This window comes from Neodiprion lecontei, chromosome 5 (genome assembly GCF_021901455.1).
Source record: "Neodiprion lecontei isolate iyNeoLeco1 chromosome 5, iyNeoLeco1.1, whole genome shotgun sequence".
Classification (NCBI taxonomy): domain Eukaryota; kingdom Metazoa; phylum Arthropoda; class Insecta; order Hymenoptera; family Diprionidae; genus Neodiprion; species Neodiprion lecontei.
Window position 1 is genome coordinate 20235264 of NC_060264.1, and position 15192 is coordinate 20250455.

At 37.7% G+C, this 15192-nt stretch overlaps 1 protein-coding gene across 1 annotated transcript in view; it reads right to left on the reverse strand.

Annotated features, from left to right (window-relative positions):
- The window catches only part of LOC107225773 (retinal guanylyl cyclase 2), a 143186-nt gene that overhangs the window by 20821 nt on the left and 107173 nt on the right, over positions 1-15192 (reverse strand). Inside the window, exons 7-12 of the mRNA XM_046741182.1 lie at positions 10128-10280; positions 6179-6509; positions 5527-5816; positions 4087-4183; positions 3917-4013; positions 3424-3609 (exon numbers count right to left, since the gene is read on the reverse strand). Coding sequence (XP_046597138.1) covers positions 3424-3609; positions 3917-4013; positions 4087-4183; positions 5527-5816; positions 6179-6509; positions 10128-10280 — 1154 coding nt within the window. The remainder of the gene's footprint in view (positions 1-3423; positions 3610-3916; positions 4014-4086; positions 4184-5526; positions 5817-6178; positions 6510-10127; positions 10281-15192) is intronic.

Below are 15192 nucleotides of genomic sequence, written 5' to 3' on the forward strand. Positions count from 1 at the left end.
CCCCGTGAGAGTTATTTACCAAACGTGGTTTACGCTGTCTTTTATCTTTAGAAATCACATCCGGAATATCGGCGGATGAGGAATGATCATGAAGTAAGAGAAACTGATTTCGTCAAAAAAAAAAATTTAGACACACTCTTGAGCAAAAATAAAGACACCCCTGTCTCAGGACTTCAGTGAATGGAAATTCATCGGAAAAAAAAATAGTTGACAACTCGTTTCGATATCTTCTGAAAAACTTTTTATCTTTCTATGAATTCTCTGAAAACATGCTGGTTATTTTTTTTTGTACCGACATAAGGTAGTTGAAAAAATGATCAGCATGTTTCGGTAAGATCCGCAGAAAAGTAAAAGCTTCTCCATCGGATAACGAAAGTAAGTTGTTTTTTTTTTTTTTTTTTCTCGATAACAAATACCAAAAAACGGCTCTCTTCATTTTAGTCGAATGGTTGGCCGATGTTATATGTTTTTTTTTTTTTTTTTGTAAATCGGCGTATCTATTGCGTGATCTCTCGTCGTGTGAAAAATGAATTGGCGATATTTTCACAAAAAAATAACTGTACAGAATTCAGTGCACCATCGGACATTGTTGTGTCAATGGTATTAAAAAATAATATCACATACTAATCACGATTGTGACCAAAAATTAACCAAAACCTTTTTCTAATTACAAAACGCCATTGTTTTCACAGACTGTTAATTTTTTTTTTTTTACCACGAACTCGGTTTTCATATCAAGACTTCGTGCGTTAAATTAAATACTTTATTGGCGGGAAGTTCGAATCGGTTTAGGTACTAGTTCGAATAACTCTGAATAAATCTTAGGAAAACACAGTGACAATGTAACAGACCGGTGGTGTCATTACCATGAGGCAATAATGCTGGACGAGGAACAGAAAAAGTATAGAACTACCACCTGGCAGTCAACTTACCCTTTTTTCGCATAAAATGAGACTCCAAACGATTGAAGTGAAAGTCGTGCTGCGCGCCTTCCACCGCTATTTTCCATTTCACATAACTTTCTACGGTAGGTGAGACAACGAGTTTTCAGAGAATATTGGGCAGGGAGAAAAGGACTGAGGTAAGAACAGTGGAAATGTGGAGTTTTTATTAAATTCAGGGTTACTTTCAAGAGCAATTCTTTGTTAAGAAAATTTTCCCAGACTATAAAAATTTTGATCGATAAATTTGTAACTTGGAAGAAAATGCTCGAAGTAACCAGCTATTTTTAGGACACACGATTCTGCATAAGAAATATTATTCAAGTGGGGAAGCTTGAATTGGAATAAAAATTTTGAGAAGAAAAAAGGCTAAGAAAGATGAGAAATGGATAGAAGTAGAGAAAAAAAAAAAAAAACAATTTATGATTAATATTTATCTAGCAGCTCACTCGCCCACTTACTTTTAGAATGAGAAAAACAAAAACAAACAGGGAAACAAAAAAAGAGAGAGAGAGATATATTGAACACATATGAATTAAAATTGCCTGCGGAATAATGGAAAAAGGTGAAACATCGTGAGCACGATTTTTCACCCTGCCAAATAATGTATGCATTGGTATTTTTCAGCGATTTTCAAGCTCTTTGGCAACGCAAGAGGTGAACGAGATTCTACAAAGAATATATCTACCCAACGCGGTGGTTTGACGAGGGTCGTGACGGAATAATAATGATGCCTGACACGTCGCAAATGGGTCAAGCGATTGAATTTTGTCACTTTTGCCTCACGGTGGTCAGACGTGTGTGTAATTTTGGGTCAAAATCTTTATAAAGGCGTGTGACTTGTTCGATAAAGGGTGAAGAAACACGAGCAGTAAGCAGAAATGGATGTAAAATTTCTCCTTTGACACGATACTGATGTTTAATTCTTTTTCTTTCGGTGCGATGGTAGACAGTTTCATTCATAAAATATTATCGACGAAGTTTAACATTTTTAATTTTATCCCCCTTTCAAGTCTAATTTAAGCGATTTTCACAGACTTTTATGACACATGGCGATAAAAATTGTTCGAAATGCAAATGAATTAATTGGAGCAATTAGCATCTCGTCAGCACCGTTTCTTGAGACAGGGAAAATTCATTCCCGTTCTTCGCTTGCCCTTCGATAATTGGATTATAAATTTATGTGCCGAGCATTTTCTCGATGTGTAAAGAAAAGACAAAGCGATGCAGCAAGAAGTAAGAAAAAGTTTGAGTGTCTGTCGCTTTGAATATACGGGGTGTCTCATTTTAGCATTTCAAGACAATCAAAAAATATTTCAAATAAAAGTTGTCGAGTATCAAATGAAAACCCCTATTTTTTACCTCGTATTCTGAAAGAGCACGAAATTCTACGTTTAGATAGATATCTATGTTAAGGGTCGAAGTGACCTCTAGGGGTCATTTAAAGGTCAAATTTGCTTGTATGAGTTAAAAACGAGACACCCTTTAGAGGTTTATCTCATTAAAATGCAACGCGAACGATAGTTCTAAGACAATAATAATATTAATGAAATAAAATCCATATTTTTCGGCTTGTAAGTAGCAAAAACCGTGGCACCAAACGTTTTCTGCAAACCTGAACAGATCTGTTCTATTTTCGCAATACTGAATATAATTTTTCAAAGAATCGTCAATTCATTTCAATCGGTTCTTGGTATGTTTCAGCGATATTTTTTCTCTTTTGCTTCAATACTTTCATTTTGTTGCCCAGGATTTTACATGATGAGACAATCTAGAAAATTCACCAGGCTCAATTTTAATGCCTCCATATATGGCAAGATACAAGCGTATTCTCTAGCAGGAATTGGAATTGAATTGGAAATTCAATTGCCAGCGTCTCGCATTCTTTCTCTTTTGCATTTCTTCTTTCGTTCAGTTCAGCGTTCCGAATATCGAAGAGTCGATAAACTGAACAAATTCGCGAGGCCAGGGGATTTCTTTTCAGGTAAAATCGAGACAGCATAAATCTCCATTACTTTACTTGGCAGTAAATTGAACCGTTCGCCGGAAAGCGAAATAGAGTCTGTTATAAGAAAGGTGCAGCCTCTTGGTGAGAGTTTAAAATTAACAATAACTCCGGAGCTCAAGTCGTCGTTGCTTGTCATTTTTTTATACTTCAGGATGGTTGAATTTTCCTCTGTTCAAATTCTTCTTGGATTTTCGTTGAATTGAAAATTTGTCTAAGAATCAAGACTTGTTTGTAATTGAGTCTTACGTTATTGTCTTTCGAAAAATCATTCGATTGCAGCTCAGAAAGATATCATGGAAAATAAGAAAGTCACTGAAAATTGACTTCAGAACGATGGAAGAGATCCATGAAATTTTGTCACTCGCGGGTTTCTTTTCACTTTACATCGAACGTTGTTTTATTATTACAGTAACCGGCTTAAAACTCATACAAGTAAAAAAATAAAATAAGCGAGAGTTATATTAAAGGACTCACATTGTAGCGAGCTCGGTGATCCTTGAAGATCGTATGGCGTGCCAAGCTTCCGGTGCTCGCCTGCAGGTGAGGTTTCAAAGAGCCAACGCTACCCTGAAGAAGGTCCGGCTTGTCAACTTCAGGACCACCGAATTCCTGCAACTGCTGAAGCCAACAGCAAAGCATAGCTTCGATTCCTTCGTCGACCTTAAACACAAAGCACAATCCGTTTCCATTATTGAACACTGCATTACGTTTCCTCTCTTGACGAATCATTACGTATTAGTGAGCAAGGTGGTTGACAACGGTTTCGACATTTAATCACCGAACACCGACTTATAAGCGTTTGGGCAGTCAAAACTTCAAGTGAATTAAATCCTGACGCGAATCATTCAACGGTAATGGGATTTCGACCATTTGACAGTAAAGTTTTGGAAGGAGTCAGCAATCGTCAGGTTTTATAATTGAATCAATTAACGGTCGATATGAGAACAATCACAAAATCTGCACTCACCCGACGCGAGTCATGAACCTGAGGAAATACGAAGTCACTGGCAGTCAAGATGATCTTGTAAGGACCCTTCGACATCCTCTTCTTTAGCAGGTGTTTCCTGTGGAAAGAGAATGTGAAAGGAGTGGAATGAGCGCGTTGATTTTGATAATTTCAGTAGTTCAGCTTCTCACCTGACTAAAGCCGTTGTCGTGATGGCGACGAATGCGAAGAATATCGAAACCAGTATAATCAGTATCACGTGGGCCATTCGGAAGGGGTCAACACCATCTGAAGAAGAGATGGGTGTCTCTATAAACGAAGGGTATGCACTGTGACGAGTGGAGAGAGTGTGGAGGACCTAGTATCCAGTTGTCGAAGTCAGGGTTGTACATCCTTGGTATTGGACTTACATTTACTTGATGGACTTTATTTCGAATTATTCTAAAGTTATTCAAAAGGTATTTCGCATAACTCGATATGAGTTCATTGTTACGATTATACTAAGCCATTTGAAGTTACTCGAAATAATGACAAAACAACTAAAATCTTTAGAAGTAAATTTGAACATGTTATGACAGATCGGAAAGTTATTCTTGATTCTGAGGCTCGGTTACTAAAATATTTCATTGGCTAACTAATTTTTAGCTCTGATAAAGGCAATAATAATTGAACCACTTGATGCTATCATCCGTCTTTGAGAAAGGCACCACAAATCACATCTTAATAGGCAGTCTCTCGTCCGTCTGAGGGTCAAAGCAATCCATTTAGCGATCTGAAAATGAAAGCCAATCAGTCTAGTTCAGGTGCTAAAATGACGCTGAACGAGTCGCAGAGTAGAGTTGGCAGTTGATTTTTATTTCTTCTTCGACCACCCTAAGCGTTTCCTAATGAGCTCCTGAACTTTACTTCCTCTTTCGCAAATCGAATGGCCCAATGAATATTCCACTGCACCGGATCGAAGGTAACTCCGCGGGGACTTGCTACACTGATGAATGTAGGCATTCAAAGAAATCGATGCCCCGAACGTGGATTGGTTACATCGTGAGAAGGTCCATTTGTACCGCTCTAGCGTATTCAGGAACATGGAGAGGGTGGCTGATGCGCGATTCTTTCAATATTTTTCAAAAATAAGACTTATAATAACACTCATGTATCCAAAATTGATCCCACCGACTCTCGACATTTAGCGGCATGTTGCAGTACATTATAAAACATCAGAAGACTTGTTTTTCACTTGCTAATTCGGACGTTTGATAGCTAAAAGCTACGCCTGAAGTTTACCCCAAAACAAATAATGGAACCCTTGAAGGCAAGAACACTGAGCATATCATCGCTTGCTATCAGCGGATACTGTCTAATTGGTTTTAGGAAAAATCTGACGAAAAATGGATTTTCGGAGGTAAACTTAGAGGTAGTTTTCACCCCTCGTACGACGGAATTGGCACTTTGAAAAAATACGTGTCCGATGTTTTGTGATGTAGTACAATATATCACAGAATGAAGAGAATCGGCGAAGTACACCTCGAGCACTTTCCTTGTCAACCCATCTTCCAAATTCAAGGTGCTCGGAGTACAAAAAATCATGAATGTCTAGAATCACTGAAACAAAAAGGTGCATCCTGATAATTTACCAGGGCATTCTCTGTCCTCGTCGCAAGGTGGTTCGAAGACTCCATCATCGGTTCTGACGTCCTTGCTGATCTCGATGACGACCATCTCATTTTCAGACTTTGTGACCTTCAGGACTGGTTTCCACCCATTGTCGCGCCAGTCTAGCAGAACGTAGGTGTAAATTTTGTTGTACGAATTGACGTCGTCCTGATTACTGCTCGACAGTATCTCGAGGCACTCTTCGAGACGAGCAACTATCGTCGTCTCCGGGTAGGTTTGACTGCCATTGTAAACCTGTTCCACATTGTGCCTGAAAGTAAAGTGTTCGGATCCTCTTTTCGTTCAGGATGAGATGAATCGGGGCACTAAAAAGAAACCGTTCTCGTCGAGCGGCGTAAAATGAAATGTGGTAACACTGCTGCCAGGATTGAATATAGAAAAAAAAAAACAAAAAGATCAGAATGCATGAGGGGGAATTTGAATTCTAACCATGGACATCCGTATTTTCGTACGAAAAAGTATTATAATGTCGTGATCCTGCGAAAAGATTCTGGAGGAGGAATAAATCTCCTCGCTTCTCTTAGGCGGAAGCTTTCTTTCTTTGCTCGGTTCGTTGGATCTTTCCTACCCTCCATATTCGACTTCAGGTTGAATTACTCGAAGGTACTTTACCTCTGATCAAATGGCACCATAACTAGCAAATTCTCCCGGATGATGTCACTGAGGTTTCGCGAAGGTGACAATCTCCTGGTATTTGCGGTCACTTTGGTCTTCGGTTCCGAGTGGGAGCGCGACGAATTAGAGGTTGAAAAGTTGGAAGACGAAGGGCCGTCATTGTCGGCGCGATTCACGCTGCCTTCCGAAGGCGGCAAGAAAAGATCCGGGGACTCGGTCTGGATAAGAATGACGGCCGAGGCCACAGCATGGTTTCCCTGAATAACATCAAGCTCGGTCAGGACTCGAGTGGCGAGTTCGGAATCCGGTGGAAGACACAGGACGATTGCTGAAAAAAAACGACCGCATTCTTAGCCTAACTTCTGAGGAGAGAAGAATCTATTTTTTTGGATTTCATGAAAAAGAATTCGGATTGCGGCAAAGAGGATAAACTAGCCAAGGATATTGGCTCCAAATTTGAAGTTAATCAGTTGAGCTGTTTTACAGATACCGTAGTCTCCACTCAACATGATATCGAGTAAACTATCTGTCATTTTTGTCGATACCGATGCTTCCTAATGATTGATTCTGATAGTGAAAACAAAAAATGGAGTTCATTTAACATAAGTCTGGATCAAATATACCACAGTCAAAGTGAATTACTGGTGTATCGAGTTATAAGTTTTTAAAATCCACTCATTTCTCCGTTCGTCTACTCCTATACAACCTCTAAAATAATATCGATCGGACGGAACGTTCCAGGGGAAATTTCTCCGAGTGGCTTGCAACGCGTTTAAAGCAGCAGCAGCAAGCAACACATCGAGTAGGAAATTGAGTTTTCATACACAGATACATACATATTATGTACACGTGAGAAAATTTTTCCCTGAGATTATAGAAAATTTAACAAGTTCACGCTGAAGCGACGTATAAATGCTAGTTTCTTTCCCTAAATTTATTACCCCATGTTCGATTCAACCCTAGTCTAGGTATACATTATGGCATATATTAGCTCCGTTTGCCTTCACGTTTTAGTACTAAATTCTATACCGTGGCCCGTTTATCTCCTTGCTCGGTACCTTGTAATATCCTCCAGGCGGAGGGCGGAATGGAATCACCCGTATATTTTTATAGGGTGTTGAAATAGCGTTTTCACTCCAACACACGGCCGCCTGTTTACCGAAACCTGAGACAAACTTTCGGAAGAAGAAAAAAAATCCGCGAGTTTTATGGCTTTGAGTAATATTGAGATAGTACGTCTACCGGCGAAACTTGGAACTATCAGCTTCTGGACGCCACCGTCAGTTGGCGTTAGGTTTTATCACGACGTAGAATTGTTTCCAGAATTGTTCCTACAAGTTTTAATGATCATGGAAAGTGGATGAAGAATTCTAAGCCTGGAAAATCAAGCTTTGTTTTGTAAAAGAAAATTACATCTATCATAAGCACACTTAATTTTCATTTTCTTATGAATTTTATCTCGAATCGACCCAAAGTCGACCGAAATTGGACAATTTCAATATTTACGATCAAGTCAAATCAGGTTTATATCCCGATTGAGGGTCACGTTCTTTATTTTTATGATACTACATCGAAGCTTATTGGATAGGTGGCTCTTTTCAATGGACGTCGTTTCCCTGATTACCGTAGGCTTTTTTTTCTCCACCAACAAAAAGGTATCCAAACGAGGAAAATGAGGTTCGCTGCCGAAACAAGAAAGGCTGAATGAGGAAGAGGAGAAAGGATGAGGACAAAGCGACCTCACGATTCTTATCGGAGGGTCAGTACCGCTGCTGGATGCGAGCTGACCCAAACAAGAATCGACATAAATATACCCAGATAGACGAGGCGCGAAGGCCTCTGGGAATCCGCGTAACTTTCAAGATAGAAGGATGTAAATTCGGCTTTTCCGCACTGCGACGTGTAAAAAATATTTGCCCGTTTCGGGGCTTCGGCGTTCAGATCCAGTCCACTTCAAAGTCAATATATACTTGGAATTTTGTATACGGTGTTTGAGATTTAAATTCGGCTTCAAAGAACTCGCCATAAAAAGTTTCAATTCGATTCAGTTCGGTCTAGATTAGGTTATCCGATATTTTGTAAAATACTAGCATCGCACTAAAAAAAACTTAGTGCTACTATGCTCCTGCTGAGAAAGCCTGTAGAGTATCAAGTTCATTATTCAGGCTCTGAAACAGCTCGAGGATATAATTAATACCCAAGAGCTTGATGCAAATTAAACAGAATTGTTTTACGATTTCAGCGTATCTCAAAAACTCCATTTAACAACTGCCAAAGAGATTAGATCGATAGATTTAATGCAATTTTTTTCCCTACATTTTATCTAAATCCCAAGAATCTTACGGAATATTCAATATATTATAGAAAAGTTTTATTCAAGTTTCGTCGGTTCGATGACACTGCGTACAATTTAATGAGACCAGTTCTAATTTCAGATCGAATTTCACGGAGATCGCGTTAGGAGGCGTAGGTATCTATTATCTGTGTAATTAAACAGAACCTCATTGGAAAATCCATGAAACCTAATGCCGATTCGTAAAGTTTTATGTGGCTGCGGATCCCAAGAGGTTAAAATTTTTATCAGCGTCAATGGCAAAGTTTGATGAGTACCCGTTCTGACCGTGATAATATCGACAAAAGTGGCAAAGTTCAGTCGACTGTATTCGCAGTTACCTCCGCTCGACTTTGTATATACATACATATATATATAAAAAAAAAAAAAAAACAAACCAGTTTGAAAAACTTGCAGGTATACAGGTAATCACAAGGAGTTCGTAGAAAGCAATATATTTTTTCTAACTTTGTGAATCTTCTAAGCAATTGCTTATGCGAATAAAGTTCGTCAAATTATCGCGATATTTGTTCCGACTATTATCGATTAGAAATGATCGCACGAAAATATATTTGTACGATATTGTAGCAAACGAAAAAATTGAACTAGGTGAGGAAATAAAGCCTGTCACAAAAAAAAAAACCCAAAGCATTCAAGGGAGAAGTACACACGATATATATCTCCCTCGTAAAGTTGATGCGTAATTTCCTTCGCGGATACCGTTAAAGGTGGAGCTACAAGACTCGCGATTTTTGGCCGCGCAATAATATCTACCTCGTTGCGTGAATTCGTAACATCCGGAATATGTATTTTTTTCCTCTTATTTTCATGATATCTTCCTCACCTACGATTGATTTTCCGTGAATGGGTGGGCGTCAAATATATAGAAGGATTAGAAAATAGAAGGCTCAAAACATTCAATTTTCTAAGCTTGAAATTCCATCTTACAGGATGTTGCACTGAGAAAAATTTTTCATTTGTTACAGTAACTAGAAAAATTCATTAGAACAGGTATCGTTAAAAAAACTGTTTGAATATTGTTGGGATTACGAAAAACGAGGAACACGTAACCATTTTGCGCTATTGTTGATCCTTTTTTGCTAATTGGAATGCAAAATTAGTTTGTTCGGTTTAGTCTACTTTTTTGGTTAAGTAAGGCTTTAACGTCGATTTATCGTTGCACAAGCATTGAATTTTCGCAACAGTTACAAGAAAATATAGCAACAGTGATCGTAACGAGAAAGAATAGTAACGGATACTAGACTTTCCGGTAACAGCTACAATACTAATTTTCATTTTGTACCTAGGACTATATTTTTCGTTCGTGGTAAAAATTGAAAATAGTTAAGGACTCAGCGGTAACCGGATAAAAATTTCTCTCAGTGTATAATGTAGAAAGTATTGATACAGAAAAGTCAAAACGTAGAAACGTCAAAGTATAGGAAACTAAAATGTGTTTTGATTTGGATTTTTGTAATTTGGTCTTGACAACATTTTGACGTTACTTTTCACCCTACCCATCCTGAATACAGAGAAGTTGCGGAGAATTTATTGTATAAAGTTTGAGAAAAAAATGTGACGGAAAAATCAGTGATATTTATGTGCTTGTCTTACCTCTGCAAGGGACGTTGTGGAGTGGCCTGAGGGCACCATGGATTTGTCTCGCCATTGCATGGGACGACAAGACCACATGGTGCCTCGGAACCGCGTCTATACTCCGCAATGAACCAACCATAGCGTGATCCAGGCTTGGCCAGATGCCGTGATCTGGAATCAGAAGAAAAGCTAAAGGTTACGGAAGTCTATCGCTCGTCAAACGCGTATTTTGTTCCCATAATTCATTCGGTTCCATCAAAAAATTCAATCCAAGTTCGACAGAAAATGTGTTTAACCATGGAATCGATATTATTTAGTAAAGAAAATCGTTTCAACTAATCAGCGAGCAGAAAAAAAGGAATATAGTTTCCAAAATAGTGATAAAATTCCAAAAGAAATCACAGCAAGTATCGTAATGTCACTGCAAACATTTGAGAAACTTGGATTAAAGGTATGAAAGTTTCGTGATACGTTTCTTATGGGTGAGGAACTTTTCCGATTCAAGCACAATGACTTTTGGATTGGCTTTACTTACAACAAGTACCCTGAAGTTCATAAAAGGTGAACAACAATTTGGACTTATCGAAACCAAACAACGGGTTGTTTTTTTTTACGGTAAAGGTGTGTAATTTCCTCAAGGAAAGGTTTTATTTACTTTTTTGCACTAACTGGAAATTGTTTACCTCTTTTGTACACATCGGACCTCTTTCATCCAATTTCCATCATATTTTTCTGACCAACAAAAATTTTCGCTTTTTCACGAAAATTTTTTTTCATCGAACAAATTGTCAGAACATTTCGATATCTTATACAGATTATTGCTACTTTATACTATTTTGTGTAATTCTCAACTTTTTTATCCGATTAAAGTTTTTTGTTTCTCACGAATCTTCCAGCTATAATTTTTAAAAGACTTCATTGCACGAATCGAATGTTTTATAATCTGTACGTAGGTTTCCTATGAGATATTTGAGGTTATTCCCAATTACTATTTGCTGCCATTTTCTACTTTGTCGGTGAACTTTTAAAATCAATCTGTGCTGTCAGTTTGTTTTTTCACTATTCTGCAAAGACGGTAACTTGACGAGACATTCAAAGTATGTTCTTCTTTTTTTAAACAGAGTTTAGGTACACTTAAAAAATAGCTTCATTAGCTATTACTCAAATATACTCATCACTTTGCACTGTTTCCTTTTTTTTTTCTTTTACCTTTTCAAGAACCACTACTTTTGTTTACAGACGTGATAAATAAATTTTTTTTCCAACAGAGTCGGGTAGAATAATATAAGCCGTGAAGTATTTAGTTGAAGTTGACACATTGATTTTTTTTCCGTTTAATTAAGAATCCCAAATAAGTTATAATGACCTGAAGGGTGACAGGAAGTAAATGCATGAATAATTGAACCAAAGCAGCCATACAAAGAAATTTAGTTTATGCACTGATTCTAAGTCTTTTCAGCATAAATTCTTTGCAAATTCGTAAGCTTTATAAGGGAACGTGGGGCAGGACGAACCTCCTTAGCCGCTAACTAATTATTGTTGGTGGCTCTTGAGCACCAGGCACAAGTTGTTTTCATCTATCTCGTCAAATTCATAATTATATTGCCATAATTTCAAAGAAAAAAAAAAAAATTCCGGGTCACGACGGACAACCTCCAAAAAATGATACAAAAATGTTCTAGTGTATTTTTTCCAATAACTCTCCATCCTTCGATTCTACCTGTATACAATGAATCATTTGATTATCTATCTATCAATATATGTGAGGGGCCGTCCATTAATCACGTGAGGCTTAAAAGGGGGGGGGGGGTTGACAAAAATCACGAAATGTCACAAGGGGGGAGGGGGGTGTAATAAGATATCTCGTGTATTTATTTTTTCATTATTTTTTCAAACGCGCGATTTTTAAATCGAAAAGCGGCGTGTAGTGTGACCTTGACTCGCCGTAATACATCATTCGTTTATTATTATTCTTATGCCAATCAAAAACAACCTGCAACCTTTCTATCTGGACATTTTTATCATGGTCCTTAATTTCAGAATAAAATAAGATTATATTTTATATGTGTATTTAAGATAATACTCTAAAATATTCTAAGAAATTTAAGATTTTTTTTAGATGCTAAAAATACACGTGATGTTGGGTGGGGGGTGGACGGGTAGTCTTAAACCTCACCACGTATCACCAAGGGGGAGGGGGGGTTGAAAAATGCTTAAAAAAAGATCACGTGATTAATGGACGGCCCCTGAGACCAAACAAATTACAAGCCTCTAATATCTCAATGCTTCAAAAAAATGTATTTTTTTTTGTCAAAATTTTTCAGGGGATCCGTCATACCCCACGTTAAATATATATATTATATATCGTACATATAAGTGACCGAAAGGAGTGAGCGATCCCCGAACGAACAGCGCTGCATCTCATGGCTGCCACCACGATCATTAACCGGTTTGAGCGAGGGGACAGAGACGTTGACAGAGGCAAGGGTTTCCCTCCGAGGTAGAATTGTTGGACTCTCTCTAACGTTTCCTTGCTTTAAATATACCTATGTATAAAAGCTGGAGCTCAACCGACCTACGCGACCATCCCTTCTTCCCTTTCGCGGTAATTAAGGGAAAATTCACGTTTCTGCTGTAGACAGTGACGTATACCTTACATACATTCAAATATATACGGGTAACATGCGCACAGAGTGCTATGCTAGTTTTCAACCCTATCGAATTCGCATAGAAATCTCCCCCTCCTATTAAATTCTTCAACTTTGGGACAAAATTTGAAATTTCATATCACAGAAAACTTGAATACGATCTTTCCGTGGGAAATTTTCAAGGCACCATGGAAATTCCCCGTAAAAAATTCCAATTTATTTTACGCAGAGTTTTATACCAGTTGTGTATTAAAAGCTACATCTGGATCATTCTGGAACCCTATGAAATTTCTACAGAAGTCCTATGAAATTTCATACACAAACTTACGATAATAATTTTTGAAACTCTCTGGAGACCCTATAGAAAATCCCCGTAAAACATTCTCAAATTTCATAAAAAATTTTAAACATCCCCCATAAGAATGCCCTGAACCCCGTGGAAAATTTAAGACACTGTGAAAAATTCTACTGGCAGTTTCTCGTAAGAAGTTGATTCTTTTGAGAACTATTTTTGATACAGTAAATTGAATCGGGGCAAAAATTAATCTAACAACGATTTATACAACGATATGAACACGTTTTTACAGCAGTTTCCTGGAAGTTTCTTCTTAATTTCAAACTTTTTCGTTAGTTATCTCAATTAAAACTTTCTTCCATCAGAGGCCAGGCACAAGGAAAACGCGTGAAAAAAATAAGGGCCTCGAAATATTCAAAAAGTATATTGTATTCTCCGGTTTTACTCCATTATGGTCATGTAGTACTACTACCCTTACCGACGGAGCAAACTCACCGTTTTTTTTCCTATCTATCCATCTAAATATATTATATAAAAATGAATGTCTGTCAGTCTATCTGTCTATTTATCCGGTACGAATTCCTATACCATTATTCCGATTGCGATGAAACTTTGGCGAGTTGTTTTGCGCACGGCCGCGAAGTTTTCTGCGTTATGAGAATTTTTTATTTTTACTCGTTCGTCCCGTAAAAAATGAGCATTTAATTGTTTGTCCCGTATAATGCGTTTCTCACGCGCGAGAATGTTTCTGAATTGGTTCAACCATTTTACAATAGGTGGCGCGTGAGTCGCTCGAACAAACGAGCGTGTTGCATGTCGGTGGTTAGGTTAAATTCGGTTGTAGGTTAGGTCATTAAATTCGAAACAGGTCGAAGCCGCGACGGAGGCTGCTAGTATTAAATAAACAGATGAACGGAAATGGTTTAAATTTCTACAGTGCATCGCTCTTTTGTAGCGGAATTCATGCAACTTACTCATATTCAGCCCAAGTTCATTCCCAAGTGCGCTCAGTTCATAGTGAGAGCATCATTTATTCACGAAAATATTGTAATTTCTGGTTCTCGTTTAGCGATAGCAATATTGCATGAAAACAGTTTCACCATAGCTCATATTATCGATGGTAAAATTACCCCCCACAGATCCGAAGCTCCAATTACTGATTTCAATGACCAGATCTTAGAATCTTAACATGAAAACTGTCCCTTTACAGTTGCCAGGCGTTTTTATCCTTAGCTGAAATACAAAAAAGAATTACAATAAATTTTCAGGGGTGCTCATTTTGCCCGTCCCTTTCCTATATGTACACATTGTCCGACTTATCCATGGAGTATTTGTAGATGATAAGTCGAATAAATCAGATGGGTTTCATGCCTTACATGGCTTACATACTTATGTATCAGACTTGCTAAATTATACTTTTGTAATTCCATTTCCATACGCAATACCCAAACCGACCCTTCGCCTAACTTTTTAAATTATTATTACGATACTTTGTGCTGCTGCTGTTACTATTACTATGATTTTAATTTTTTATTAAAATTACAACTTTCCTCCATAACTTGAGGCAGCGTTGAATTTCAAGTGACGTCAACTCGATCGATGTCCGATATATTTTTTCACTCGAATTGCTCGAACTTTGGATCGAATATACGTCATTTTGTGTTCGATAAAAAAGGAAGATAGATTTCTTCGTCACTGCAACAGTGAAAATAATTTTTATTCAAGAATTCGACGTACAGAAGCTTTGATTTCGAATTTCACTTTAAAATGCAATATCATCGGGCCGTTTTTTGACAAATTATGTTCGTAGTATCGGTGAGATGAATATAATATGAAACCCAAAATTGGAGAATTATCTTTCAGCGTGAGATGCTCGAAATGCGTGATATTATATACGTGTATGTATATAATAATCAAGTGAATTCTCCATTATTATTTCCGTTCCTGCCACTTCGTGACGCTGAAGTCTAACGCTGTTATACTCGTAGGTACATGAATAATTAACGAGACAGGAGATGCGAGTGGGAGCGTGACGATCACACCAAAGTAGACTGTACGCTATCGCGTTGAGCTGAGAGGCGCTCATTAAAATAAATAAGAATGTTATAAAAATCATTCTTAAATAAAAAATAAAACTATA